Genomic DNA, 25,139 nt, shown 5'->3' on the forward strand with positions numbered 1-25,139 from the left:
TAATGACTGCTACCTTGTGGCCACCTGAAACAGTACATTTGATTAGGGATTAATCTGACTTTTTGCTCCTAGGCTGGCTTCCATTATGTGGCTAGAACTCTTAAGAGAGATTGTTGGAATACAGTTTTTTGTTGTTGTTATACACTTTTTTGTTGTTGTTAGCAGCAGAGAAGCAACTGGATTTTCTATTCCTTCAAGGTGCCCTGTATTCTTGGATTATTCATTAAGTTAGAAGTAGGCTGTAGTGAGAGAGCCTCCCTAAGCAGAGTTGTATTCTTTTTTTTTTTTCTCTTGCAAATGAACTAATTCTTGCCTAAAGTGATTTGTTTATGAGGATTAAAACACCAAGGAACTGTCAATACATTACATCATTATGACTTTTTCTGGCTGCTTTTACTAGAACTATTGTCTTGTTAGGCACTTGGGTCTCTTTTTAAATGATATTTTGCCAAGATAGTGTATGTGGTATAGTGAAGTAAAAAAGGATCATCAACCTTTGTCTCCTTCCTATTTGCTTTCTGTCCCTACCATGTTATACAGTTAATACACATGTTTTGGCTTTATCTTATAATCACTCTTTTGGTCATAAGAATTTCTATAGCATTTAGCATAAAGGCTAAGTTGTAAGAAAGAGGCTTAAAACCGTAGTGGCTCAAACACAATTTAACTATTTCTTATAGAAAGGTTGAAAGGTAGATAGATGGTGGATAAACAGCTCTGCTTTCTTGAAATAGTCCAGGAACACCCCCTAAAGAAACCTGTGAATCGATTTTAATGTTTTTTGTTGTTGTTAAGATTCTGGTCTTAACCTGCAACTGTAGTTTTGCTTGTTTGTTTTAATATTTACTTATTTTTTATTTGGCTGTACTGGATCTTAGTTGTAGCATATGGGATCTAGCTTCCTGACCGGGGGAGGAACCTGGGCCTCCTGCATTGGGGGCTTAGAGTCTTAGCCACTGGATCACCAAGGAAGTCCCTGCTTTTTATTTTTTTAAAGGCAATGAAATTCTGAGTATGAAATATTTGAAACAAAATAGAAACATTTTAGAGAGATCACACACAAACGCTTATTAATAAAGTTCTTTGATTTCTAGCCATAATGGAGTGGCATTACTGGTACTGTTTGTTCTCTTTGACTGTAAATAGCTGGGAAATGAGACAGAAATATATGAAAGTCATTATTTTCAGAAAATTGATATAAAGCAGCAAAGGTCAGAGTCAGTGATTCCTGAGAAAAAAGAAACAGATGAGGTGAGCCCTTTAATTGCCCTTGTTTTCTGCCTAGAGGCATTTTAAAATATCTGGTGCAGGGAAAGGAAAGCCAAATAGAGCACAGTGGTCTTGCTTGACTGAAATAAAGGTTAGAGTTGGAGAGGCTCAGAAAGCTGGAATCATTAGATCAGAATACTAAAGAAAATGGACTTAAGTACTCAAAGAAAGAGCATCATAAATCTTCATGTAGTCCTCTTGAGACCTTTGTTAAATACTAAGCTGTGCATGTGTAGGTAAAACTCCATAAGGGCACCCATAAAGTTATTAGGAAATTGTAATCTGAAAAATTTCCAGTGCTTATACAAGGTTGAGAGATGTTTGAGTTCTGAATAAGCAGAGTGGAGAGACTTTGCTGAATATCTGGAGCTTTCAGTAGAGGCCCCAAATTGGTAACACCTCAAAGAGTAAGGCTGAGTTTGACCTGGTGACTAATGGCTACCCTATACTTGCTCTAACAAATCTTTGCAGAAAGCTGAAAAGAATGAAGTTGAACAGTAAATAATAATCCCTTGAAACAATATTTTCTCTTTAAAAGGAAGATCATAAAATCTATAAATTCAACAATATTATATTCATAGTTTCCATAATAAATGGGTGTGTATTTGCTTACATACATTCATACACAGACACACATACACAATGAACTACTAGACAGGCAAAGAGGAAGAAAAATCAATAGAAACAGACACAGAAATGACAGATATTAGTTGGCAAAGACTTTAAAATATCTAAAATATGGTTAGTATGCTCAAAGACTTAAAAGGACATAAAACTGCAGACCTAAGAATCTCAGTAAGTTACAAGTAAGATTACAAACAGATCCACACTGTGGTGTATTGTAGTCAAATCACCAAGTGCAAGTGATGTAGAGAAAATCTTAAAAGCAGTAAGAGGAGAAAAAAAAATCAGGAAGCAAAGAAAAAAAATAATTGCCGACTCCTCATCAGAAGATAAGCAAGCTGGAAAGCAATGGAATGATATATTTAAAGGGCTGAAAGAAATTAAAAAAAAAAATTCAACCTAAAATTACTTTTAAAAACAAAGGAAAAATAACATTCCAAATAAGCAAAGTAAGAAAATTTTCTGTCAGTATGCCTATATTATAAGAAATCTTAAAATGTTCTTTAGGCTGAATGAATATGATACTGAGTGAAGACTCAGTGTACACAAAGGAAGGAAGTGATAGAAAATGGCAAATATGTATGTCTAAAATATATCAAAATTAAATTATACATTTCCAAATATTGCTTGGATCAAAGAAATCACAAGAGAATATGTAAAATGTTTTAAACAGAATGATAATGTAAATACAGTATGTCACATTTTGTAAGATACAGCTATTGGATTACTAAAGAAATGCTTAGACAAATATTTAAAGTTACAGATTCTTACATTAGAAAAGGAAAGTGTAAAGTTTATGGCATAAGCCTCCCTCTTGACCAGATGCATTTGACAAAATTCAAACCTCTTCATGATAAAAACTCACAGCAGACCCAGAATAGACAGAAACTTCTTCAATCTGATAAAGGACATTTATAAAACATCTGTAGCTAACATTACATTTAGTAATAAAAGACTGAATGCTTTCTCTATAAGATTAGGAGGAAGGTAAGAATGTCCACTTACACAGCTTATAATTAACGTTATACAGGAATTCATAGCCAGTGCAGTAAGATAAAAATAATAAAAGGAATACGATTAAAAGTAAAACTATCTGCAGTTGACATAATATAGGAATACATAGAAAATCCTAAGGACTTTATGAGAAAGGTACTAAAACTCCTCTAGGTGAATTTGACAGCATCAAAGGATATCAGGCCACCATACAAAAGTCAACTATATTTTTATATTCTGACATCCAAACAATTTATGAATGCTACATACTGGCATCCATAAGCATGAACAATGGTGACTGCAGCCATGAAGTTAAAAGATGCTTGATCTTTGGAAGAAAAGCTATGACCAACCTAGACAGCATATTAAAAATCAGAGACGTTACTTTGCCAAGTCTTGTATGGGTGTGAGAGTTGGACTATAAAGAAACCTGAGCTCCAAAGAATTGATGCTTCTGAAATGTGGTGTTGGAGATGACTCTTGAGAGTCCCTTGGACTGCAGGGAGATCATACCAGTCAATCTTCAGGGAAATCAGTCCTGAATATTCATTGGAAGGACTGATGCTGAAGCTGAAATTCCAGTACTTTGGCCACCTGATGCAAAGAACTGACTCATTGGAAAAGAACCTGATTCTGGGAAAGATTGAAGGCAGGAGGATAAGGGGATGACAGGATGAGATGGTTGGATGGCATCACCGACTTGATGGACATGAGTTTGAGCAAGCTCCAGGAGTTTGGTGATGGACAGGGAAGCCTGGTGTGCTACAGTCCATGGGATCACAAAGAGTCGGACACAACTGAGCAACTCAACTGATAAACGTGAAATACATAGAGATAAAATTTTAAAACTGTATGCAGCATAGCTGAGAGAAATGACCAGTATCTGAATAAACAGAAATAATACCTCATACGTGATCAGAAGATTCAGTGTTGTTAAGATGTTAATTCTCCACTAATAGATCTATGGATGCAATGCAGTCCTATTCAAAATGCTGGTTATTTATTTAAAGAGACTGTCAGGCTGATTCTCAAATTTAGAATTGTCAAAACAATATTGGGAAAGAGCAAAGTTGGAGAATTTACTGGATTTTAAGAATTACACTAAACTACAATGATAGTGTGATACTGGGTCATGGTATTGACACAGGTAGGTAGGTATGTAGGTAAATGATGGAAAGATATCCTAAGGGTTCTCTGTGTGTATGTAAGTATATATACAGCATATAGTATTCATATGGGTAGTCTTTTATCTATTCTAGGATAGTTTTTTTTTTCTGTTAAAGGATTAAAGAATCTTTTCAACAAATGATTCAGGAACTAGATATCCTATAGAAAATAATGAATCTGGACCATACCTCATACGATACACAGAGCTTGACTTGAATTGGATTATAGATCTAGAAGTTAAAGCTGTAAAACTCTTTGATATTTTAGAAACATGATTAAATCATTATGACTTTGTGTTAAGCAAATATTTCTTAGGACATAAAAAGAACTTTTCATAAAGGAACATTTGAAAAATTAGGCTGCATCAAAATTAGAATCTTTTGCTGCTCAAAAGACACCTTTAGGAAAATGAAAGGCAAGCTACAGATTGGGAGCTATAAGTATTTACAATGCGTATAGCCTTATATACTTATATATAGCTTATAGTCTTATATGAATAAGATAGCTAATTAAATATGAACAAAAGATTTTAAAAGACATTTCATTAAGGGAAGTCATATGAAAACATGTTGTATATCAGGGATTGGAAGCCTATAGCCCATGCACCAAATCTGGCCTATTGTCTATTTTGGGAGACAAAGTTTTATTGATAAATGGTTAAACCCTTTCATTTATGGCAGCTTTCATGCTATGACAGCAGAGTTGAGCAGTTATTAAACAGACCATGTGCCCATAAAACAAATATTTCATGTCTCTCTCTTTAAAGAAAGTTTGCTATCCCTTCATCTAAAGAAATGAAATTCCAGGAAAGGCTAAGTTCTTCCTAGGTGTGCAGACAGCAGAGAAGTTTGGCCTAATTTTATGTATTTTTTTTCCAGGATAAATCTTATTATTCTTGGAATTGTAATTATTTTACAGTTGGATCTTCTTTATTTTTTTAAATCATAGTTAACTCATTTTTATTACTAAGCTAACAGACTCTATTAAAGGCAAGATTAATTTATACAAGTTTTTCTTTAAATCTTGGTAACTTAAAGTGTAATATGAGAAAGCTCTGTCTTATTCTGAGGAACAAACTATTTCAGGGTTAAAACAGTGATGTAAAAAGAGAAAAAAAAATAACAGCAAAAGAGTGATATAGATTCCTGATGTTAAGCAGAAGTTAGTACCAGTAGGTATTGTACTCAAAACGACTTGGGTTAATCAGCTTGTACTTATTTCCATCAGTAACTTAAATAGTGACTGCAAATAAGCAAAGATGAGGATTGAAGGCTTATACTGCCTTTCTGAGGACTGACTGCCCAGTCTAACTGCCCAGGTCCACTCATGGATGTATTTTCCCTGATCATCACTAGAAGTAGGACCTCCTCTTTCCAGTGAAGATGAAGGCATGTGGTGGTTTGTGATCAGTTCAACCTACTCCAGAGAGATGTAGGGAGTCGAATTCTTCGTGGTCTGACAGGCCAAGCTTAATGCTAACTGAGGAGTCTAGACACTGGGTATGCTTCACATTCTTTTTTATTTCTTGTTGCTTCAGCTTTGTTCTGATTTGTTACACTGTAAGTTACATAAGCTATTGTATGTGTGCTCAGTCGAATCCGAGTCTTTGTGACCCCATGGACTGTAGCCCACCAGGGTCTTCTGACCAAGAAATTTTCCAGGCAAGAATACTGGAGTGGCTTGCCATTTCCTACTCCAGGGGACCTTCCCAACTCAGGGATCAAACCTGCTTCTCTTACATTGCCAAATGGATTCTGCCACCTGGGAATCCCATGTAAGCCAGTTACATCATTGGTAATATAAATTGTTTACAAAAACATGTTTTGTCTTTGAGGTACAACACGTGTTAATCTCCTTTGATTGAAATAGCCATATACTTATCTGTAACATATTTACAATCATAATTATTTTTTAGACCTATTTCCAAGCAAGAATCCCTTGTTCAAAGAAAGAATCCCCTAGAAGAAGTAGGGTAGCCCTCATAGTCAACATAAAAGTCTGAAAAGCAGTACTTGGATGCAGTCTCAAAAATGACAGTATGATCTTGGTTCATTTCCAAGGCAAACCATTCAACATCACAGTAATCCAACACTATGCCCCAACCACTAATGCCAAAGAAGCTAAAGTTGAATGGTTCTATGAAGACCTACAAGACCTCCTAGAACTAACTCCAAAAAAAGATGTCCTTTTCATTGGAGGGGATTGGAATGCAAAAGTAGGAAGTCAAGTAGACAAGTTTGGCCTTGTAGTCTAAAATGAAGCAGGGCAAAGTTTAACAGAATTTTGCTAAGAGAACACACTGGTCATAGCAGACGCACTCTTCCAACAACACAAGAGATGACTCTACTCATGGACATTACCAGATGGTGAATACCAAATCAGATTGATTATATTCTTTGCAGCTGAAGATGGAGAAACTCCATACAGTCAGCAAAAATAAGACCTGGAGCTGACTGTGACTCAGATCATGAGCTCCTTATTGCAAAATTCAGGCTTAAATTGAATAAAAAGTAGGGAAAGCCACTTGGCCATTCTGGTATGACCTAAATCAAATCCCCCATATAATTATCTAACGGAAGTGATGAATAGATTCAAGGGAAAGGATCTGGTAGATAAAGTGCCTGAAGAATTATGGATGGAGGTTTGCAACATTGTATAGGAAGCGGTAACCAAAACCATCCCAAAGAAAAAGAAATGTGAGAAGGCAAAGTGGTTGCCTGAGGAGGTTTTACAAATAGCTGAGAAAAGAAGAGAAACGAAAGGGAAAGATAAACCTAACTAAATGCAGAAGTGAAGTCGCTCAGTCGTGTCCGACTCTTTGTGACCCCGTGGACTGTAGCCCGCTAGGCTCCTCTATCCATGGGATTCCCCAGGCAAGAATACTGGAGTGGGTTACCATTTCCTTCTCCAGGGGATCTTCCCGACCCAGGGATCGAACCCGGGTCTCCCGCATTGGAGGCAGATGCTTTAACCTCTGAGCCACCAGAGTTCTGGAGAATAGCAGGGACAGATAAGAAAGACTTCTTAGGTGAACAGTGCAAGACATAGCGGAAAATGATAGAATAAGAAAGACTAGAGATCTCGTCAAGAAAATTGGAGAGATCAAGGTAACATATCATGCAAGGATGGCCATGATAAAGGACAGAAATAGTATGGACCTAACAGAAGCAGAAGAGCTTCCCTGCTAGCTCAGGCAGTAAAGAATCTGCCTGCAGTGATCAGGTGGACTGGGATAACTATATCCGTTTTGTTCACAGTTTGTTGGTTAGAACTAGTGATATGGCTCCAACCTAAGTGCAGTGAAGGCTGGGGTATGTAGGACAGCACATGAGATATTTAGAGATCACATTATCTGACCTCATTTAGATTATTATAAATGGTTTCATAAATGGTGTCCTAATTGGTTTCCTTATTTATTCTCATATCCCAGTACATTATCTACCTAGCAGCTTAAGTGCTCAGAAAAAAAATTGTATTACTATCTTGTGAATAACTTCCTTTTGGCATAAAATCCAGCACTTTACCCTCACCTGTACGACTACTGCATGATACGGTCCTTGCCTTCTTCACTTCTTTCATGAATGGCAGTTAGTATTATTACAGTATTCATAGATAATATTTATTTTGAAAAGGCATTTTTAGTTTGCCTATAGTTATGAAAATGTGATTTAAAAGTATCACATTTGCAGAATCACAGTAGTAACTATAAACAGGTAACACCAAAAGAAGTCCTAATTTATATGTCAGTCTCTGCAGTCACATTGTATACAAAATTAGAGTCTGGGAAAAAAAAACGCTTTTTGAGAACACTGGTATAATAAAAATGTTATAATAAATAAATTCTATGTAGTAGAGTTATAATAATTCTGTGTCTCTGACAAGAAATGATCTCTTAAATGTTTTCCCTGGCTAAAGTTTATATGAAAGATATTTCTTTATGGTTATATGTATAAAAATTAATAAAGTTTAATCTTTAGAGAAGTTTTAGGTTTCTAGCAAAATTGAGTTGAAAATACAGAGTTCCCATATTATCCCCTGTCCCTACACAGACATGGCTTCCCGTACTGTCAACACACTGCATAAAGGTAGTGCTTGTATAAGAACCTGTGAACTTACACTGACACATCCTTATCACGCAAAGTCCGTAGTTTACAATAGGGTTCACTTTCAGTGTTGTGCCTTCAATGGGTTTTGACAATAAATGCAATTTTTAGACATGTTTTTCGTGAAGTTTGTGATTTGCCATTAAGTAGTTATTGCCCTTCAGTTGTAGTTTCAATTTCTTCTGTTATACTGTCTTCAGTTTCTTCCTTGGCAAAATGAAGCTCCTAATTACTTATCCAAAATACACACAAACCGTGTCTCTCCTCCCCACCCTGAACTGTGATTGTTTTCTAGTTGGAATGGTTGAAATATTTTCATAAAGTAATTAATTTGTAATCTCACAAACTGTGGATTAGAACATCAAATCTCATTTTCAAATATTCATGAAAGAAAGACTTGATATAAATTTTTTGTCATTTCTGAACTGTGAATCCTGGGAATGAAGTTTTTAACAAACTTTATCTTAATTAAAATAAAGATTTATATATTTGTATGTAGCAGTGTTCCTGGTTTTGATAATTTTTGGCATTTAAAAATATTCCTATTTTAGCAAATGAAAGTTACATATAGTAAAATTGAGTACTGTGTGGTTTGTTACATGGATTTAGATCTAGTACAGTTCAAATGACTTGTCCTATACTTGATACCTGCTTACATATAAAAGGCTCATGTAACAATTTTTGCATGGTGTTAGTACTGACATTTTTGTTTCTTTTCCTTTGCTGATCTACTTCTGTTTCAGCCCTTGACCATTAATAAAATATTAAATAACAAGGAGATTATCCTACTAGGTACACAATATTGAATGAAAACAGGTGTTTATGGGATAAAAAGATAAGGAAATAAAATATTTGAAAAATTGATGTACCATTCTTTAATGTAATTAGATGCTTTGTAAAGGAATTTGGGATTGTATGACAAGAGTCAAGGAAGCTATTAAGCAATCTGTGTGAAAATCTAACTGTCTTTGTGCTTTAACTAGCTGTGTTTGTCTTGTTCACAGTAACTGTAGTACTGAATGGAAGTGGCTTGTAGACAGAGCAAGAGTTGGCAGCCGATGGACATGGCTTCAAGCCCAGATTTCAGAGCTAGAATACAAAATCCAACAACTAACAGATGTTCACAGGCAGATTCGTGCCTCCAAGGTATTGTGTGTTCTTCTGTTTAAAAAAAAAAATACTGGTTTTAGTTTCTTCTCATCCCTCCACATAAAATAATTGTTACTAGGCTTTATAAAAATGTAATGTTTTAAGATTTGATATATTCTATAAGTTGAAACTATTTTTAGAATTTATCACAATCATTTTATCATATCAAGCAGTTAAAGAATTTCTTTACTGGATTCCAGTTAATGCAAATGATACACATTTTTTATAAGCCTGACTTTGTTGGCATTTATTTTAACTTGTGTGAAATTCTGAGTGTACCTTAGTGAAATCTCTTTAGAATTTTTGTTTCAAGAAAAATTATAAATGCATAAAAAAGTTCTAGAAAGCAACTTAATGAATACCTGTGTACTCACCCCCAAATTTATTAAATATAAAATTTTTACTAGTTTGGGTGTAGTTTTTAGAATAATAAAGCATTACTTTACAGCTGGAATATTTGTATAGTCCTTCCTGATCCAATTCCCTTTCCCCATGCTACTGATTCCAACATATTCTTTAAAATTTGCATTTTATATTGGTGTGTAGTTGATTAACAATGTTGTATAGTTTCAGCTGTACAACAAAGTGTATCAGTTATACATCTATTTTTTTCAGATCCTTTTTCTTTATAGCTTATTACAAAATATTTCGTATAGTTCCCTGTGCTATACATATGTCCTTGTTGATTAACTATTTTATGTATAGTAGTGTGTATATGTTAACCCCAAACTGAATTATCCCTCCCCCTTTTCCCTTTGGTAGCCATAAGTTTATCTACGTCTGTGGGTGTATTTCTGTTTTGTATATGAGTTTATTTGTATTATTTTAATGAATAATAATGAAATAACGCAATTTGCAGGAACAAGGACAGACATAGAGATTATCATATGAAGTGAAGTAAGCCAGACAGAGAAAGACAAATACTTGATTATATCACTTGTATGTGGAATCTAAAAACAAATTTCTACCTTTGGTTTTGTGAGAAACCATATTCTACATAGTGAAACTGAACATAATGGAGATAATATTGTAAGGTTGATGCTGGCTGGTCTGAAACAAAAAAAGCTGAGAAGGGAAGGAAATAGAGTCCTCAAACCATGTAGTTAACCCCACCTAGGGTCTGCACGTCAATAACGATTATTGAGTTTTAAATTCTATCGTGAGTTTATATTATGGTAGGAGAGATAGAGCATGTAAAATATAGTTGATTTCAATATAATACAATATGTGGAATGATATGTGGTTTTAATAAGATATGCTGCTGCTGCTGCTGCTGCTAAGTGCTTGCTTCAGTCGTGTCCAACCCTGTGCGACCCCATAGACGGCAGCCCACCAGGCTCCGCCGTCCCTGGGATTCTCCAAGCAAGAACACTGGAATGGGTTGCCATTTCCTTCTCCAATGCATGAAAGTGAAAAGTGAAAGTGAAGTCACTCAGTCGTGTCCGATTCCTAGTGACCCCAAGGACTGCAGCCTACCAGGCTCCTCCATCCATGGGATTTAGGTGTGGCATAGAGAGAGTGCTTAACTCTGTCTTTAAGGGTGTGCAGATCAGAGAAAACATCAGTAAACAGGTGATGCTTTAGTATGACTTTGGAAGATAAATAGTAATTTGCTTAATGAACCTATGGAACTGAAAAAGGAGTTCCATAAAGAATTGAAGGCATTAAAAAACTGAAAATAGAACTGCCATATGACCCAGCAATCCCACTGCTGGGCATACACACTGAGGAAACCAGAATTGAGAGAGACATGTGTACCCCAATGTTCATCGCAGCACTGTTTACAATAGCAAGGACGTGGAAACAACCTAAATTAGTCCATCAGCAGACAAATGGATAAGAAGGTTGTGGTACATATACACAATGGAGTATTACTCAGCTGTTAAAAAGAACACATTTGAGTCAGTTCTAATGAGGTGGATGAAACTGGAGCCTATTATACAGAATGAAGTAAGCCAGAAAGAAAAACACCAATACAGTATATTAACATATATGAAATTTAAAAGATCATAACAATGACCCTATATGTGAGACAGCAAAAGAGACACAGATATAAAGAACAGACTTTTGGACTCTGTGAGAGAAGGCGAGGGTAGGATGATTTGAGAGAATAGCATTGAAACATATATATTACCATATGTGAAATAGATGACCAGTCCAAGTTCGATGCATAAAGCAGGGCACTCAAAGCCAGTGCACTGGGACAACCCAGAAGGATGGGATGGGGAGGGAGGTGGGAGGGGGATCAGGATGGGGGGACACATGTATGCCCATGGCTGATTCATGTCAATGGATGGCAAAAACCACCGCAGTATTGTAAAGTAATTAGCTTCCAATTAAAATAAATAAATTAATATTAAAAAAAGAATTGAAGACATATAACAGCATGATCTGTTTTAGGAATGACAAATTAGTATTGTATTCAAGAAAGCAGAAAGTATGAGTTGTTCAGGGATGGGAGAAGAAGCTAGGCAAGTCGTGAACATTGTTTAATACTTTGTAAAATTTGGTGGTGATGTTTGTAGGAAGGTGGATAGAAGCATAGACTTAAAACCTTAGGCTTACCCATTCTGTCTGTTGAATTTGACGCAGCTGTGTTCAGGAATAATTTCTTGATGCAAGTCCTGTTCAGTTTGTTTCTCATTTTTAACCATCTTCAGCTGGGCCTTAATTGTGGCTATCTCCCAATCCTTTCAAGATCACCAAAAAAGTTCTCTTCTTTGATCATTTCTCTGAAAGATGTCACAAGTGTTTTTTATAGCCAGTAGAGTTCTAAGAACAAATCAAGTTTAAAGCAATTTGGAAATTTCCAAGAAAATTATTCCTAGTTGAATTGATAACTAAGTTTTTTATATCTAATCTAGACAGTCTGGTTCATTTTGCTTTGACTTGAGAAAGGTTATTTTAATATTCTGTGTTCTAAGCAATGCTTTATACTTGTTTAAACATTTTTTGAATTTTGGTTATATATTTATATAATATATATATATCTATTTGTAGTCAAGTATTTTAGGGTAATAAATCTTTCCAGCAATAATATGGCTTTTATGTAGCTTTAAATTTTTTCTTGGTTCAAGCTAGGTGTGTGTCTGGCCCTTTGTTCCCATAGAGTCAGATTATGTTTATTTTATGGAAAATGTCATTATAATTATGCCATCAAAATACATATTTCTTTACTTTGGTAGTTTCAACTTATCTTTCTTAGAAATTAATCAAGATATTTAATTGCTTATTTATGTGCAGGTTAGTTGATTCATTAACTATTATATTGAATAGGCAAAACAACTTTTTGCTCTTATATCTTCTTGAATTATTATAGTTCAAAAATTGAGAAGAGTGGTTTAGTGCATTGTGAGTGAAGCAGAACTTTTTATTTATTGTATATTGAAAGGGGAAAAAACCCTTCTCAGTTAGAGATAAGGAGAAGAGAAAGAAATTGAGATGCTCTTATAAATAGCATTTTTATTTTTTAAATTAATTTATTTTAATTGGAGGATAATTACTTTACAATATTATGATGGTTTTTGCCATATACATCAACATGAATTGGCCACGGGCATAGATATGTCCCCCATCCTGAACCCCCCTCCCACCTCCCTACCCACCCTGTCCCTCTGAGTTATCCCAGATCACCGGCTTTGTGTTCCCTGCTTCTTGCATGGAACTTGCGCTCATCATCTACTTTACATATGGTGATGTACTTGTTTTAATACTATTCTCTCAAATCATCCCACTCTCACCTCCTCCCACTGAATCCAAAAGTCTGTTCTTTACATCTGTGTCTTTGCTGCCCTACATGTGGGATCATCATTACCGTCTTTCTAAATTCCATATGTATGTGTTAATATTACAGTATTTCTCTTTATTTTTCTGACTTACTTTACTCTTTATGATAGGCTCCAGTTTCATCCACCTCATTAGAACTGACTCAAATGTGTTCCTTTTTATAGCTGAGTAATATTCCATTGTGTGTATGTACTATAACTCCCTTATTTATTCATCTGCAAGTGGATGTCTAGGTTGCTTCCATGTACTAGCTTATAAATAGCTTTTTGAAATAAGTGTTACTGTGTATCTCTGGTCAGGAAACACACAGTGTTTTCATAGGGTAAAATAAGGGACAGATGACCTAGAGTGTGCCATTGCCCATTCTTTGACACAGTCCAGATGGTGTAAATTTTGCTTCAATTTTTAGAAGAATATTAGCAACATCCCTTCCTTGTTCTTGCAACAGTTTTGTCAAAACATGACAGCTTCAGTATTTCTCATATTCTCTGCTCCAGCTTTTACTTAGACAGTAGCTTCTTTTCACATTAATTTTTTAAAAATAATTTTTCTTAGTTGAAGAAACTGGCTAAATTATATTAAATAACTTCTCTTTTAGATTTCTTCTGTTATCCTATAATAGGGTCTTCCACATCTTAAATTGTGTATTTTATTTTTAAATTTTTCATTTAAGTTTTTGCTTAAAATTAGTTTTATTTTATTTTAAATTTTTTCATTTAAGTTTTTGGTTAAAATTAGTTTTGATGACTTTATATAAAATGTATCTCAGATGGAACTTGAACCCACAGGCCAGGATGAAAACCTAGCCAGAACCCAGACTGGGAATTGAACCCACAGTCTTTAAATTGAGATCACACCTGATCTTAGGACTTAATGACACTCAGGTTCTTGATGTCTCATCGCGGCAAGAATTTAGTGAGAGACAAAGTGATAGGTAAGAAGTGGATTTATTTAGAGAGAAACACACTCTACAGACAGAGTATGGGCTGTCTCAGAAGGTGAGAGGCCCTGAAATGTGATGTGGTTAGTGTTTATGGGCTGGGTAATTTCATAGGCTAGGACGTGGGAGGATTAGTCCAACTATTTAGGGAAAAGGGATGGAGATTTGTAGGAATTGCTCTATGCCCACTTTTTGACCTTTTATGGTTCACCTCAGAACTGTCATGGCACTGGTGGGTGTGTCATTTAGCATGCTGATGTATTACCATGAGCATATAAGAGGCCCAAGCTCCACTGGAAGTCAAATATTCTACCATCTTTGGCCTGGTTGGTTCTAACCAATTTTTGTCTTGTCCTATGGGTGTGTCGTTCTTTTGAAGGTTGTGCCCTGCCCGCTTCCCTCCTGTTACACTGAGGCAATTGTTTATATTTTCACATTATGTCATCTCTAATGAGGAATCTGGGAGTGGAAGTGGGGATCTCTCTAGAGTTGTTATCAGGAATGACTGTCATCTTTGAGCAACTGATTTGCTTTCATCTTATGCTAGAGTTTTCACTTGTCTCAATTAACCCAATTTATCCTTCTAAAGAAATTTTGTGTTTTTATTTACCTTATTTTATCTATCATTAGACTATTTTCCTGATTTAAAAAAAGAAATTCAGAGTAGCAAACATTGTAAAATAACCATCATGGTAACCCAACACATATATTCTTTTCTGATTTTTAAGAACAGAAACTTATCTCTGCAATATCTCCAGAGGATTTAATCTTCTTTACTTTCTTCTCTGTTCTTGGCTATGGCAGAGAAAAATTGTGGGCCATTCTTATGTTGTGAGAGTTTTGTCCAGGGCAACAGTTTAAGAGAACAAAATGGGTTATGAAGTTGGCTATGAGTGATTCCCTTGCTGAATTTTTAAAATGTTTTTCTTAATTGAATTAACAATAGCAGGCGTTCTGCTTATAAAAAGATAGTATTTTAAAGGTTTGGAAATTGGACTTTTGAAATTCAGAATCAGTTTTTTCCTAGAAACAATATTGTAAGTAGGGATAATAAAATCATGGTAATTCACAGCAGCCTGGCCCATAATATAAACTGTAATAAAAACAAATGAAATTATAAATAATATAGTAAAAACTTAGATTTCTTTTGTATACAGGTACTTGTGAAAAACCTGCTAGAGACTTGTACAAATTTTGGGTAGATATTTCAGATACTTTCAAGAACTTTTGAGGTTGATGATACTATGTCTGTCAAATCTAATTTAATTTTTAAGATATCAAGTAAAACAGAAGCTACTTTTAAATACATTTCTTGAGATTTCTAGAGAGCCATATTTGTGCATTCTATAAAAAGTCATTGAAGTAGGATCAACAGTTGGATTATAAAGTTTTATCTTTATAAAAGTTACTAGTGCTGTTAAAGTATAGTTTAAGAAATGTTACTTTTACTAAGCATCATTTGTAATATATTACTATAAAATACTAAAATGGATACTTAATACAGTATCTGAATATGTTAATTCTAAAGTGATATATTCTCTCAACTATAGTGTAAACTAAGATTACTGATATATAACAAATAATCTATAAGTAGTTTCCATCCTATGTATAGCACTTACACATGATATAAGCTAGCCCATGGCAATTTAATTTATCCCATCTTGAAATGCTGTACACTTGTATTATTGTTTTAGTCTGTTTTCATTTCAAGAATATAATATTTTAGCCATATTCGGCATTTAATACCTTTGCAACTAGCCTATAGGAACTTATTGACATTTTGCCAGAAAAATAGTAATATACACATATGCACACAATATACATGCACACACTTAAATGTTTCATAATATGTATTATTTGCAGGGACAAGTGTAATAAAAGGGATAGGAAGGGAAGAAATCCTATGATGAGAACTATGAAATGATTCAAATGACACTTGTGCACTCCTCTTTCCCCTTTCTCTCATTTCTTGGTTACTTCTAAGGGACCTAGGATAACGACAGTTGGAGTGAAGAAGATAAGGAATGGGGGAAAAAATTCAGCAAGCCAGTTGAGTAGTGTGTGTGTGTATGAATGGTAGGCGGGGAGTACAGAGGCAGCTAGATCCCTACTCATTTCTCCAGTTACTTACATTTCAGAAAATACCTCTTAAAGTTGAAAATTTGTGTCTATATTATTAATCAGTCTACTCTGTAAACAAAGAGAACTTGATTAGTTTAGAGAGTACTTTTTCTCAATAGTACAGTCCTATCCATGGTTGCTGGCTGGCCACAACAGTTTTGGTGTTCTTTAGAATGCTCTGAAAGGAGTTAATATAAAGTTAGATTATTGTTTGGATGTTTGTTAAGTTTGATAATTTATGAAATTTGTTGTTGTCCAGTCACTCAGTCTTGTCCAACTCTGCGACCCCATGGACTGCAGCACTCCGGGTTTCCCTGTCCTTCACTGTCTCCTGGAGTTTGCTCAAACTCATGTCCATTGAGTCGGTGATGCCATCCACTGTCTCATCCTCTGTTGTCACCTTCTCCTCCTGCCCTCCATCTTTCCCAGCATCAAGGTCTTTTCCAGCATCAAGGTCTTTTCCAATGAGCTGGCTCTTTGTATCAGGTGGCCAAAGTATTGGAACTTCAGCATCATTCCTTCCAACTTTTTCTTTATTCTGAATGTATCATGCTTTTAATGCTAGTAACTAAAACCAATAAGAAAGGCAATTGCTGTATATAATTTATGGCAGTACTTTACAAGGCTAATCCATCAAACATATACATGTTATTTTAGTTTAGATCAGTGACTTTTTTACAAGGTTAAACTAGTACTTCCGTCCAAGTTTGATGCATGAAACAGGGCACTTAAAGCTGGTGCACTGGGACAGCCCTGAGGGATGGGACGGGGAGGGAGGTGCAGGTGGGGTTCAGGATGGGGGACACATGTACATCTGTGGCTGATTCATGTCAGTGTATGGCAAAACCACTGCAATATTGTAAAGTAATTAGCCTCCAATTAAAATAAATGAAATAATTTTTAAAATGTTAACACTTCAAAAAAAAAAAAAAAGAACTAGTACTTCCAACTGTCTATTTTCTGATTTCCAGGGAATAATAAAAAGCATGGTTCATGTGCATTGTAACATTAAAGTTCTTCCAGCAATCAGTTTGTTTTCATTGCAAACTCTTTCATTGCTGTTTGTCTAGGGGATAGTGATCCTAGAAGAATGTCGACTTCCAAAAGACATATTGAAAAAGCAAGTACAATTTGCAGACCAACCAGCTTCCTTAAACACTTCTGGGACTCCCCAGATTCCTCAAGAGAGTCAAGATCCTTTACCAGAACAAGATTTTGAAATGTCACCAAGTAGCCCTACACTACTACTTCGCAATATAGAAAAACAGGTAATGTGAAGTATGAGTGGACTTTGAATGGATTTTGTAAACTGTTCTACTTAAATATGTTTCTTCAGAATATCGGTTTCTGAAGACATTGGTTATTGAAGTTGGTCATTTGACATTAAGTACAATTAAAATATTTAGTATATCTAGTCTAATAGTGATATAATTAAAGTTATTTAAATATAATATGTTAAGCGTTGGCACATAGCTATAGGGTGATAATTCATTATACTAGGGTTGGAAAATCTTGTTTTCTAACAAAATTGCTCATCATTAAACTTTTTTCATGGAGAAAGAACTGGGGTACCACTTAATAGATCTGGTATAGAGTGGGGTATTTGATTGACTTATTGATAGAAGGTTTTAGTGAAAGATAACATTGGAATATGGATTATTTCATTAAAAAGTGATTGTGGAAATAGTCTTAATAGATCTTTGATAAATTATTTTGATTCCAAAACTTTTTCTGGTATTTAAATCCTCTTATGAATAGCTCATAAATATTCAAAATAAAAAATTTTGTCTTGGGAGATGGATATATACCAAGATAATTAGCAGTGGTTTTCTCTGTGAAATATTATTACAGGTTATTGTCTTTTCATTTTTGAAACCTCTTCATACTTTCCCTTTTTTCTTAATGAACTATAGTAGATTACATGTGTAATGAAAAAGGTGTCATTCTTTTGTAGAAATGTACTGTTTCCATTGATACAGCATATGCATATTATAATTGTTATATATGATTGTTTTGAGAATATTAATATTTATGATATATTACAAATAGGTTACATGTAAATTTGGGATAAGAGTGAATGAAAATTTGGGGTATCTGAAAAAACTGGTATATTCAAATTAGGAAAAAATTTGAGAATGAAGCCTAAGCTTGAATTCTAGCTCCATTTATTTTCCTTTTAAATTTATTTTTAATTTGAGGATAATTGCTTTATAATATTGTGTTGATTTCTGTCATACAACATGAATCAGCCATAAGTGTGATATATATATATATCTCCCCTTTCTCTTGAACCTCTTTCCCACCCGTCCCATCCCGTTCCATGTAGGTTGTCACAGAGCACCATGTTGTCCTAGCTCGACATCATACCAATTTTATAATCCTTGATTGAGCTGCTTAATCTATCTTTTCTTCAGCTTCCTCATCTGTAATTGATTTTAATAATAGTAGTATCAGTAGTTTTAATATTATCTACTTTGCAGGTTAGTTGTAAAGATTAGCAATATTCTGTGTTTAGTGCTTAATATCGTGCCTGGCATATAGTTGGCACTTAATAAATTATAGCCATGAGTTTGTTATTATTAATTTGGTTACCTCAAAGGAGATATTTTATAGATGGTATCAGCTGAATTTCAGTGTTTTAGAGGATAGGATGAGTAGACAAAGGAACTGAGCAAAAACGGATATGGAAAAATAGGAGTACTTAAAAATGTAGATTTATTTATAATAAATGGAAAAATTAGTAATGGTATAAATTGTCTTTATAGAGTAAAATATGTACTAAAACAAACATTTACTTGTTTACTTGTTTCATGAGAGGTTAAACTTTAATAGGCACTAAAGGTCTGAGATTTAACCATATTTCTTGTTAGCAACAATAAAAGGTTTACTATTTTCTTGCAGAGTGCACAGTTGACTGAAATCATCAACAGTTTGATTGCCCCTCTCAACTTGTCCCCTACATCATCACCCCTCTCTTCTAAATCGTGTAGCCATAAATGTCTGGCTAATGGCATTTCCAAGAGGTAGGTGTCAGTCGGTTAGTTTTACTTCTCAGTTTGGCTTTGCTTATTTTATTTTGTTTTGATCTTTTAAGCATTGTAACTTCTTTTTTCTTCTTAAGCATTATTAGAGTACAATCAATAAACCATGGATACATTTTTAGATAACATCAAACTTTTATAACTAAGGGAACTGTAAACCTGAGAATGAGGAAGAAAGCTTTCCGGGAAGTTTTGTAATGTTTCTTAAAAAGAAAAACTGATATCATTTGGTTCAGAAGTATTGCCATATTTAATATGCCTTCCATTTTGTACATTTTATAGTCTTCAGCTCCATACTGCTGTTGCAATTCATTTTAGTAAAAGATCCGATATATAGTTTGGGCATGGAAGACTGATTGAGTACCATCCATAAAATTGAGCTTAAGTTTTACTCATTTTGTAAATGAGTCATTCTGTAGCTCAGCATTTGTAAGATAAATTTTTTACTAAATGTAGTTAATATAGTAATTCCTACAATCCTTAGCAATTTATTATGTCATGTTAGCAAAAAATACAGATAAAATGAATCCTCTTTTGGGAACAGCATTTATTTCCTTTATTTTGCTTACTTTTCTCTTTTAAGCTTTCATTTTAAAGATAAATTAGAATTAAAAAGCTGCTAGAATATTATTTTATGAATCTAATTTTTTTGAAATAAAATTGTAATGTGGGCTTCTTTACCTTAAGTACCATAAAGAATTAAGTGTAATTTAGTACTGGAAATATTTGTATTAATAATTATATATGATTTATTATTAAATTAAAAATAACAAGAAAGGAAAACTTATACCACAGTGAAAATTATGATAAGTAGCTATCAGATTCTTAATGAGACTAGTGGATGTAAACTAAGTCTTAAAAATGCTGTTATTTTTATTTCTAATTTGTTGTTTTGAAAGTAATTTTTAATACTTTCACAGTTTTGTTTGTACAGGGTCATTTTTATATTATTCTATTATGGAAACAGTAATTCTATAGGTTTTACTTTTATTTTTGTTGACTTTTTATTCAATCCTTGTATCACTGATGATTCTCTTGAAAGTTGTAATAGATGATTATAATATCTTCATTTATGAGGACATTTCCTCATTAAAAAAGTCATAATTACAAGTTGAGCCACTAAGAACCATCAAGTTGTGATTTGGGGCTAAGTCAATTTTAGATTATATTTTGTTTACCTAAGTAGGCCTTATGCTATTATACTTATGTGGGTGTGGTGTGTATGTATATGTGTGTACTAATTTTCATCTTAATATACTTGCACATATTTTTGATCATTTATTCACAAAGTATTTATTGCTTAACTGTTACTGTATGCCCTATAGTTAAAGTCCTAGGAACACAATGATTAAAAAGAAAAAATCTTCACTTTTAAATAGCTTAAACAGTTTAGTTGGTTAAACATGTAATTGTTTAAAATACCATATAATAATAGTGGAATTGTGTGGAGTTGTTTGAATATTTGGTTTTAATAGCTAGCATAGTTGAAAAACGTACCTCATAAAAATATACAAATGAAACATTGACTGTGTTTACCAAATCATGATACTTTTTCAGTCCTATCTTTTATATAGTCAAAGGTTCTTACTGAAATCAGCAGGTAATTGCCATCTTTCCTGATGTTAAGTAGTTATTCCTACAAACTAATTTGAAAGATTATTTCTGAAAGTTGTAACAGGTTGAAAACCTAAAATTATTTGATAGATTTAAGAGCAGATAAAATTTTGCTCTCCAGCATTTTGAAGTGTGCTGATATATGTGTTTTAATTAATTTTATGTTCACTAATGTGTTTAGTTTTGACAACAATGAACACTTTTTCCCAAATACTTTATACATGAATTTTTTTTCCAAAAAGCACTTATTTTCACATTTCCTATCAAAATGTTATATTCCCTTGAAGGAAAGATTATAATAGTTATTTTCTAACATTTGCTAGAAAATATAACACAGCTCCCTTTCATTAACTCAGAGAAGATGAGAGAATTTAGAATATTAAGAGTTTTTTAAATGCCTATTTGATCTTTAAGTTTAATAAGTCTTGTTACCAGATAACAGTAAACTGCTATATGAAACAAATGATTTGGGGGATACTCCAGATCTCATAAAAAATTTTATAAAAATTCTATTTATGATAGTATATACTATAATATATTAACCAGGAACATAGAAACTAGAATATATTACAGATAAGAAAATAATAACACCGAAAGAAAAATTTGAGGATATGTCGTCATTGTGTTAGATACCAAAGAGAGGTACTAAAAAATATCGCTTGGTTTTATCAGTTGAGACTTTAGCAAGAATATGTAGTGTGACATGACAGAAATAAGACTTGATTATGAACGGAATGGGAGATGAAACAGAGAGGAGTCCAGACTGTATTTTCAAGTGTGCTGACTGTAAAGGCTGAAATAAAATGAATACACAAAGTCAAGGAAGGTGTTTTTGTTTTTAAGATGGAAGAAATGTAAACATCTTTATTAAAATAAAGAGAAGAGAAAGAGTCGCAGATGGGAAATGTAGAGGTACATACCACACAGTTATGGGGGAACCTTATGACAGGAGAAAGTAATTTAAAATAATTTAACAGGTTATTTTACATTACTCATATTTAACAGTATTATCAAAATTTTAAAAATTAATCAAATATATAATTTCACATTATAGTAATATATGGAAAAGTTTTAATAAGAGATATTGATATTGAAGCGATGTAAAATTTATTTTTTGTGAAGCTTCTGACTCTGGGAGTAAAAAGTCAAATGAAAGTGAAAGTTGCGTGTCTGACTCTTTGCAACCCCAAGGGATTCTCCAGGCCAGAATACTGGAGTGGGTAGCCTTTCCCTTCACCAGGAGATCTTCCCAACTCAGGGATCAAACCCAGGTCTCCCACATTGCAGGTGGATTCTTTACCAGTTGAGTCACAAGGGAAGCCCATGTCAAGTGAGGCCTAGTTTTATTTCTTATATCTTTCTGTTTTTCCAATATTCTTGTTATTTTTTTCCTTTATATGTAGTTTAATAGGAACAAAACATCTTTTAAACTCAGATTTTCAAGAGTAAGGGCTTGCTCTGTTTAATGTTATTCAAATCACAAAGTACTTACTATTCACTTTGTGTATTAAAGTAAATGTGAAGGTAAGAAAATTCATTTGAGTAAGAATTTTAAAAATTCTGGTAAAATGTACATACCATAAAATTTACCATTTAATTATTTTTAAGTTTTAGGAGCATTAAGTAATTCACGTTTTTGTCAGTAGTCTCCATCATCCATCTCCAGAACTTTTTTCATGTTACTAAACTAAAACTCTGTATCTACTAAATAATACCTCCACATTCTTCCTTCTTCCTGGTTCTTAGCAACCACCATTCTATTTTATATCTCTATGAGGCTGACTATGCTAGGTATTTTATATAAATGAAATGATGTAGTTTTTGTCCTTCTGTGATTGCCTTGTTTCACTTAGCATAATGTTGTCAAGGTTCATCCATATTGTAGCATATGTCAACATTCCCTTTTTGAGGGAATAAAATTCTACTTTATGTATGAACATTGTTTTAAACTTTAAATCAGTTTATTGACATAGTAACACAACACACTTGCCTCTCTGACACCCCCATGCCCCGTCACCCAGTATATTGATAGATGTCTCCCCCTTCCTTCTCCCTGAAACAGGCTATTCCGTGAAACTGGGTAGGCCACTTCTACATCCCGTGTCATGCCTAAGCCCTGTGTAGCAAGGTCTCGGGCACTGCTCAGAACCTGTTAGGGAGAGAGCGGGGCAGTTAGGGCTGCACTCAGCTAGGCAGTCATCCAGCTCTAAGAACAGATCCCCCCACAACCCTCAGGCTCTGAGTTGCTGCTTTGTTTACCCATTGATCTTTGGATGAATATTTGGGTTGCTTCCACCTTTTGGCTAGTGTGAATAATGCTTCTGTGAACAGGGGTATACAAATATCTGTTGAGGTCCCAGCTTTTTATTTTTTGCATATGTACCCAGAAAGGGAATTGGTGGATTGGATAAGAGATTTATTTTTCAATTGTTTACATTGTAAATGAGAAATTATTGAATGCTGTTAACATTTCTAAACCAAAAGTTCAAAAAAAAAAAAAAAAAGCAAAAGCCCAGAAAATTAAACAAGGCACAGCAGTCTACTTTGTTTGAGACCAAATTCTGACAAAATACCAAGTTGAGGATTTGGTAGCTTTTTGTGGAAAGAGAGAAAGTCAGATCCAGAAAAGTCAAGTGAAGTTTTAATAGCTTGGGTTAGAGGATGATAAATCAAAGCCCATGGCCTTGCCTATATATATATATACATATATATTCTTTTGTATATGTATATATATTGTAAATATATATATTTGTATATGTAAATATATGTATATATATTCTTTTTCATATTCTTTGCTGCATATCGGAAGCACAACATTGAGCACAGTACCAGGGAAAATAGCAAACCTACTTTGAAATAATGTGAACATTATAGGGATTTGACATGGATTTTCAGTCCAAATTTCCATCAGTGAGTCATCAAGGAATCCCTAGTTTAAAATGATTTTAGAATGGATGACACTACAAAATAAGTACAAAGTCAAATGCAGATTCTCTCTAGGGGAAGGTACCTTCTTTCTTCAGTCAGTTCAGTTCAGTCACCCCTGTCCATCACCAACTCCTAGAGTTTACTCAAACTCATGTCCATTGAGTCAGTGATGCCATCCAACTATCTCAGCCTCTATCATCCCGTTCTCTTGCCTTCAGTCTCTCCCAGCATCAGAGTCATTTCCAGTGAGTCAGTTCTTTGCATCAGGTGACGAAAGTATTGGAGTTTCAGCTTCAGCATCAGTCCTTCCAGTGAATATTCAGGACTGTTTTCCTTTAGGATGGACTGGTTGGATCTCCTTGCAGTCCAAGGGATTCTCAACAGTCTTCAAAACTACAGCTCAAAAGCATCAATTCTTCAGTGCTCAGCTTTCTTTATAGTCCAACTCTCACATCCATACATAACTACTGGAAAAAACACAGCTTTGACTAGACAGTCCTTTGTTGGCAAAGTAATATCGCTGCTTTTTAATATGCTGTCTACGTTGGTCATAACTTTCCTTCCAAGGAGCAAGAGTCTTTTAATTTCATGGCTGCAGTCACCATCTGCAGTGATTTTGGAGCACCCAAAAATAAACTCTGACACTGTTTCCCCATCTATTTCCCATGAAGTGATGGGACCAGATGCCATGATCTTCATTTTCTGAATGTTGAACTTTAAGCCAACTTTTTCACTTACCTCTTTCATTTTCATCAAGAGGCTCTTTAGTTCTTCTTCACTTTCTGCCATAGGATGGTGTCATCTGCATATTTGAGGTTATTGACATTTCTCCCTGCAATCTTGATTCCAGCTTGTGCTTTATCCAGCCCAGGATTTCTCATGATGTAGTCTGCATATAAGTTAAATAAGCAGGGTGACAATATACAGCCTTGATGTACTCCTTTTCCTATTTGGAACCAGTCTGTTGTTCCATGTCCACTTCTAACTGTTGCTTCCTGACCTGCATATAGGTTTCTCAAGCGGCAGGTCAGGTGGTCTGGGATTCCCATGTCTTTCAGAATTTTCCACAGTTTGTTGTGGTTCACACAGTCAAAGGCTTTAGCATAGTCAATAAAACAGAAGTAGATATTTTTTAGGAACTCACTTGTTTTTTTGATGATCCAGGAGATGTTGGCAATTTGATCTCTGGTTCCTCTGCCTTTTCTAAATCTGGCTTGATCATCTGGACATTCACAGTGCACATACTGTTGAAACCTGGCTTGGAGAATTTTGAGCATTACTTTACTAGCATGTGAGATGAGTGCAATTGTGCAGTAGTTTGAGCATTCTTTGGCATTGCCTTTCTTTGGGATTGAAATGAAAACTGACCTTTTCCAGTCCTGTGGCCACTGCTGAGTTTTCCAT

General features: G+C 34.4%; 1 protein-coding gene across 7 annotated transcripts in view; it reads left to right on the top strand.

Moving 5' to 3' along the window:
* Positions 1-25,139, top strand: part of KANSL1L (KAT8 regulatory NSL complex subunit 1 like) — a 128,875-nt gene that overhangs the window by 47,693 nt on the left and 56,043 nt on the right. For all 7 annotated transcript variants that reach the window (XM_040228591.1, XM_040228589.1, XM_040228592.1 and 4 more), the window contains 3 exons: positions 9,161-9,302; positions 17,223-17,420; positions 19,054-19,175. In XM_040228591.1, the coding sequence (XP_040084525.1) occupies positions 9,161-9,302; positions 17,223-17,420; positions 19,054-19,175 (462 nt within the window). The remainder of the gene's footprint in view (positions 1-9,160; positions 9,303-17,222; positions 17,421-19,053; positions 19,176-25,139) is intronic.

This window comes from Oryx dammah, unplaced genomic scaffold (genome assembly GCF_014754425.2).
Source record: "Oryx dammah isolate SB20612 unplaced genomic scaffold, SCBI_Odam_1.1 HiC_scaffold_27, whole genome shotgun sequence".
In the NCBI taxonomy this organism is placed as follows: Eukaryota; Metazoa; Chordata; class Mammalia; order Artiodactyla; family Bovidae; genus Oryx; species Oryx dammah.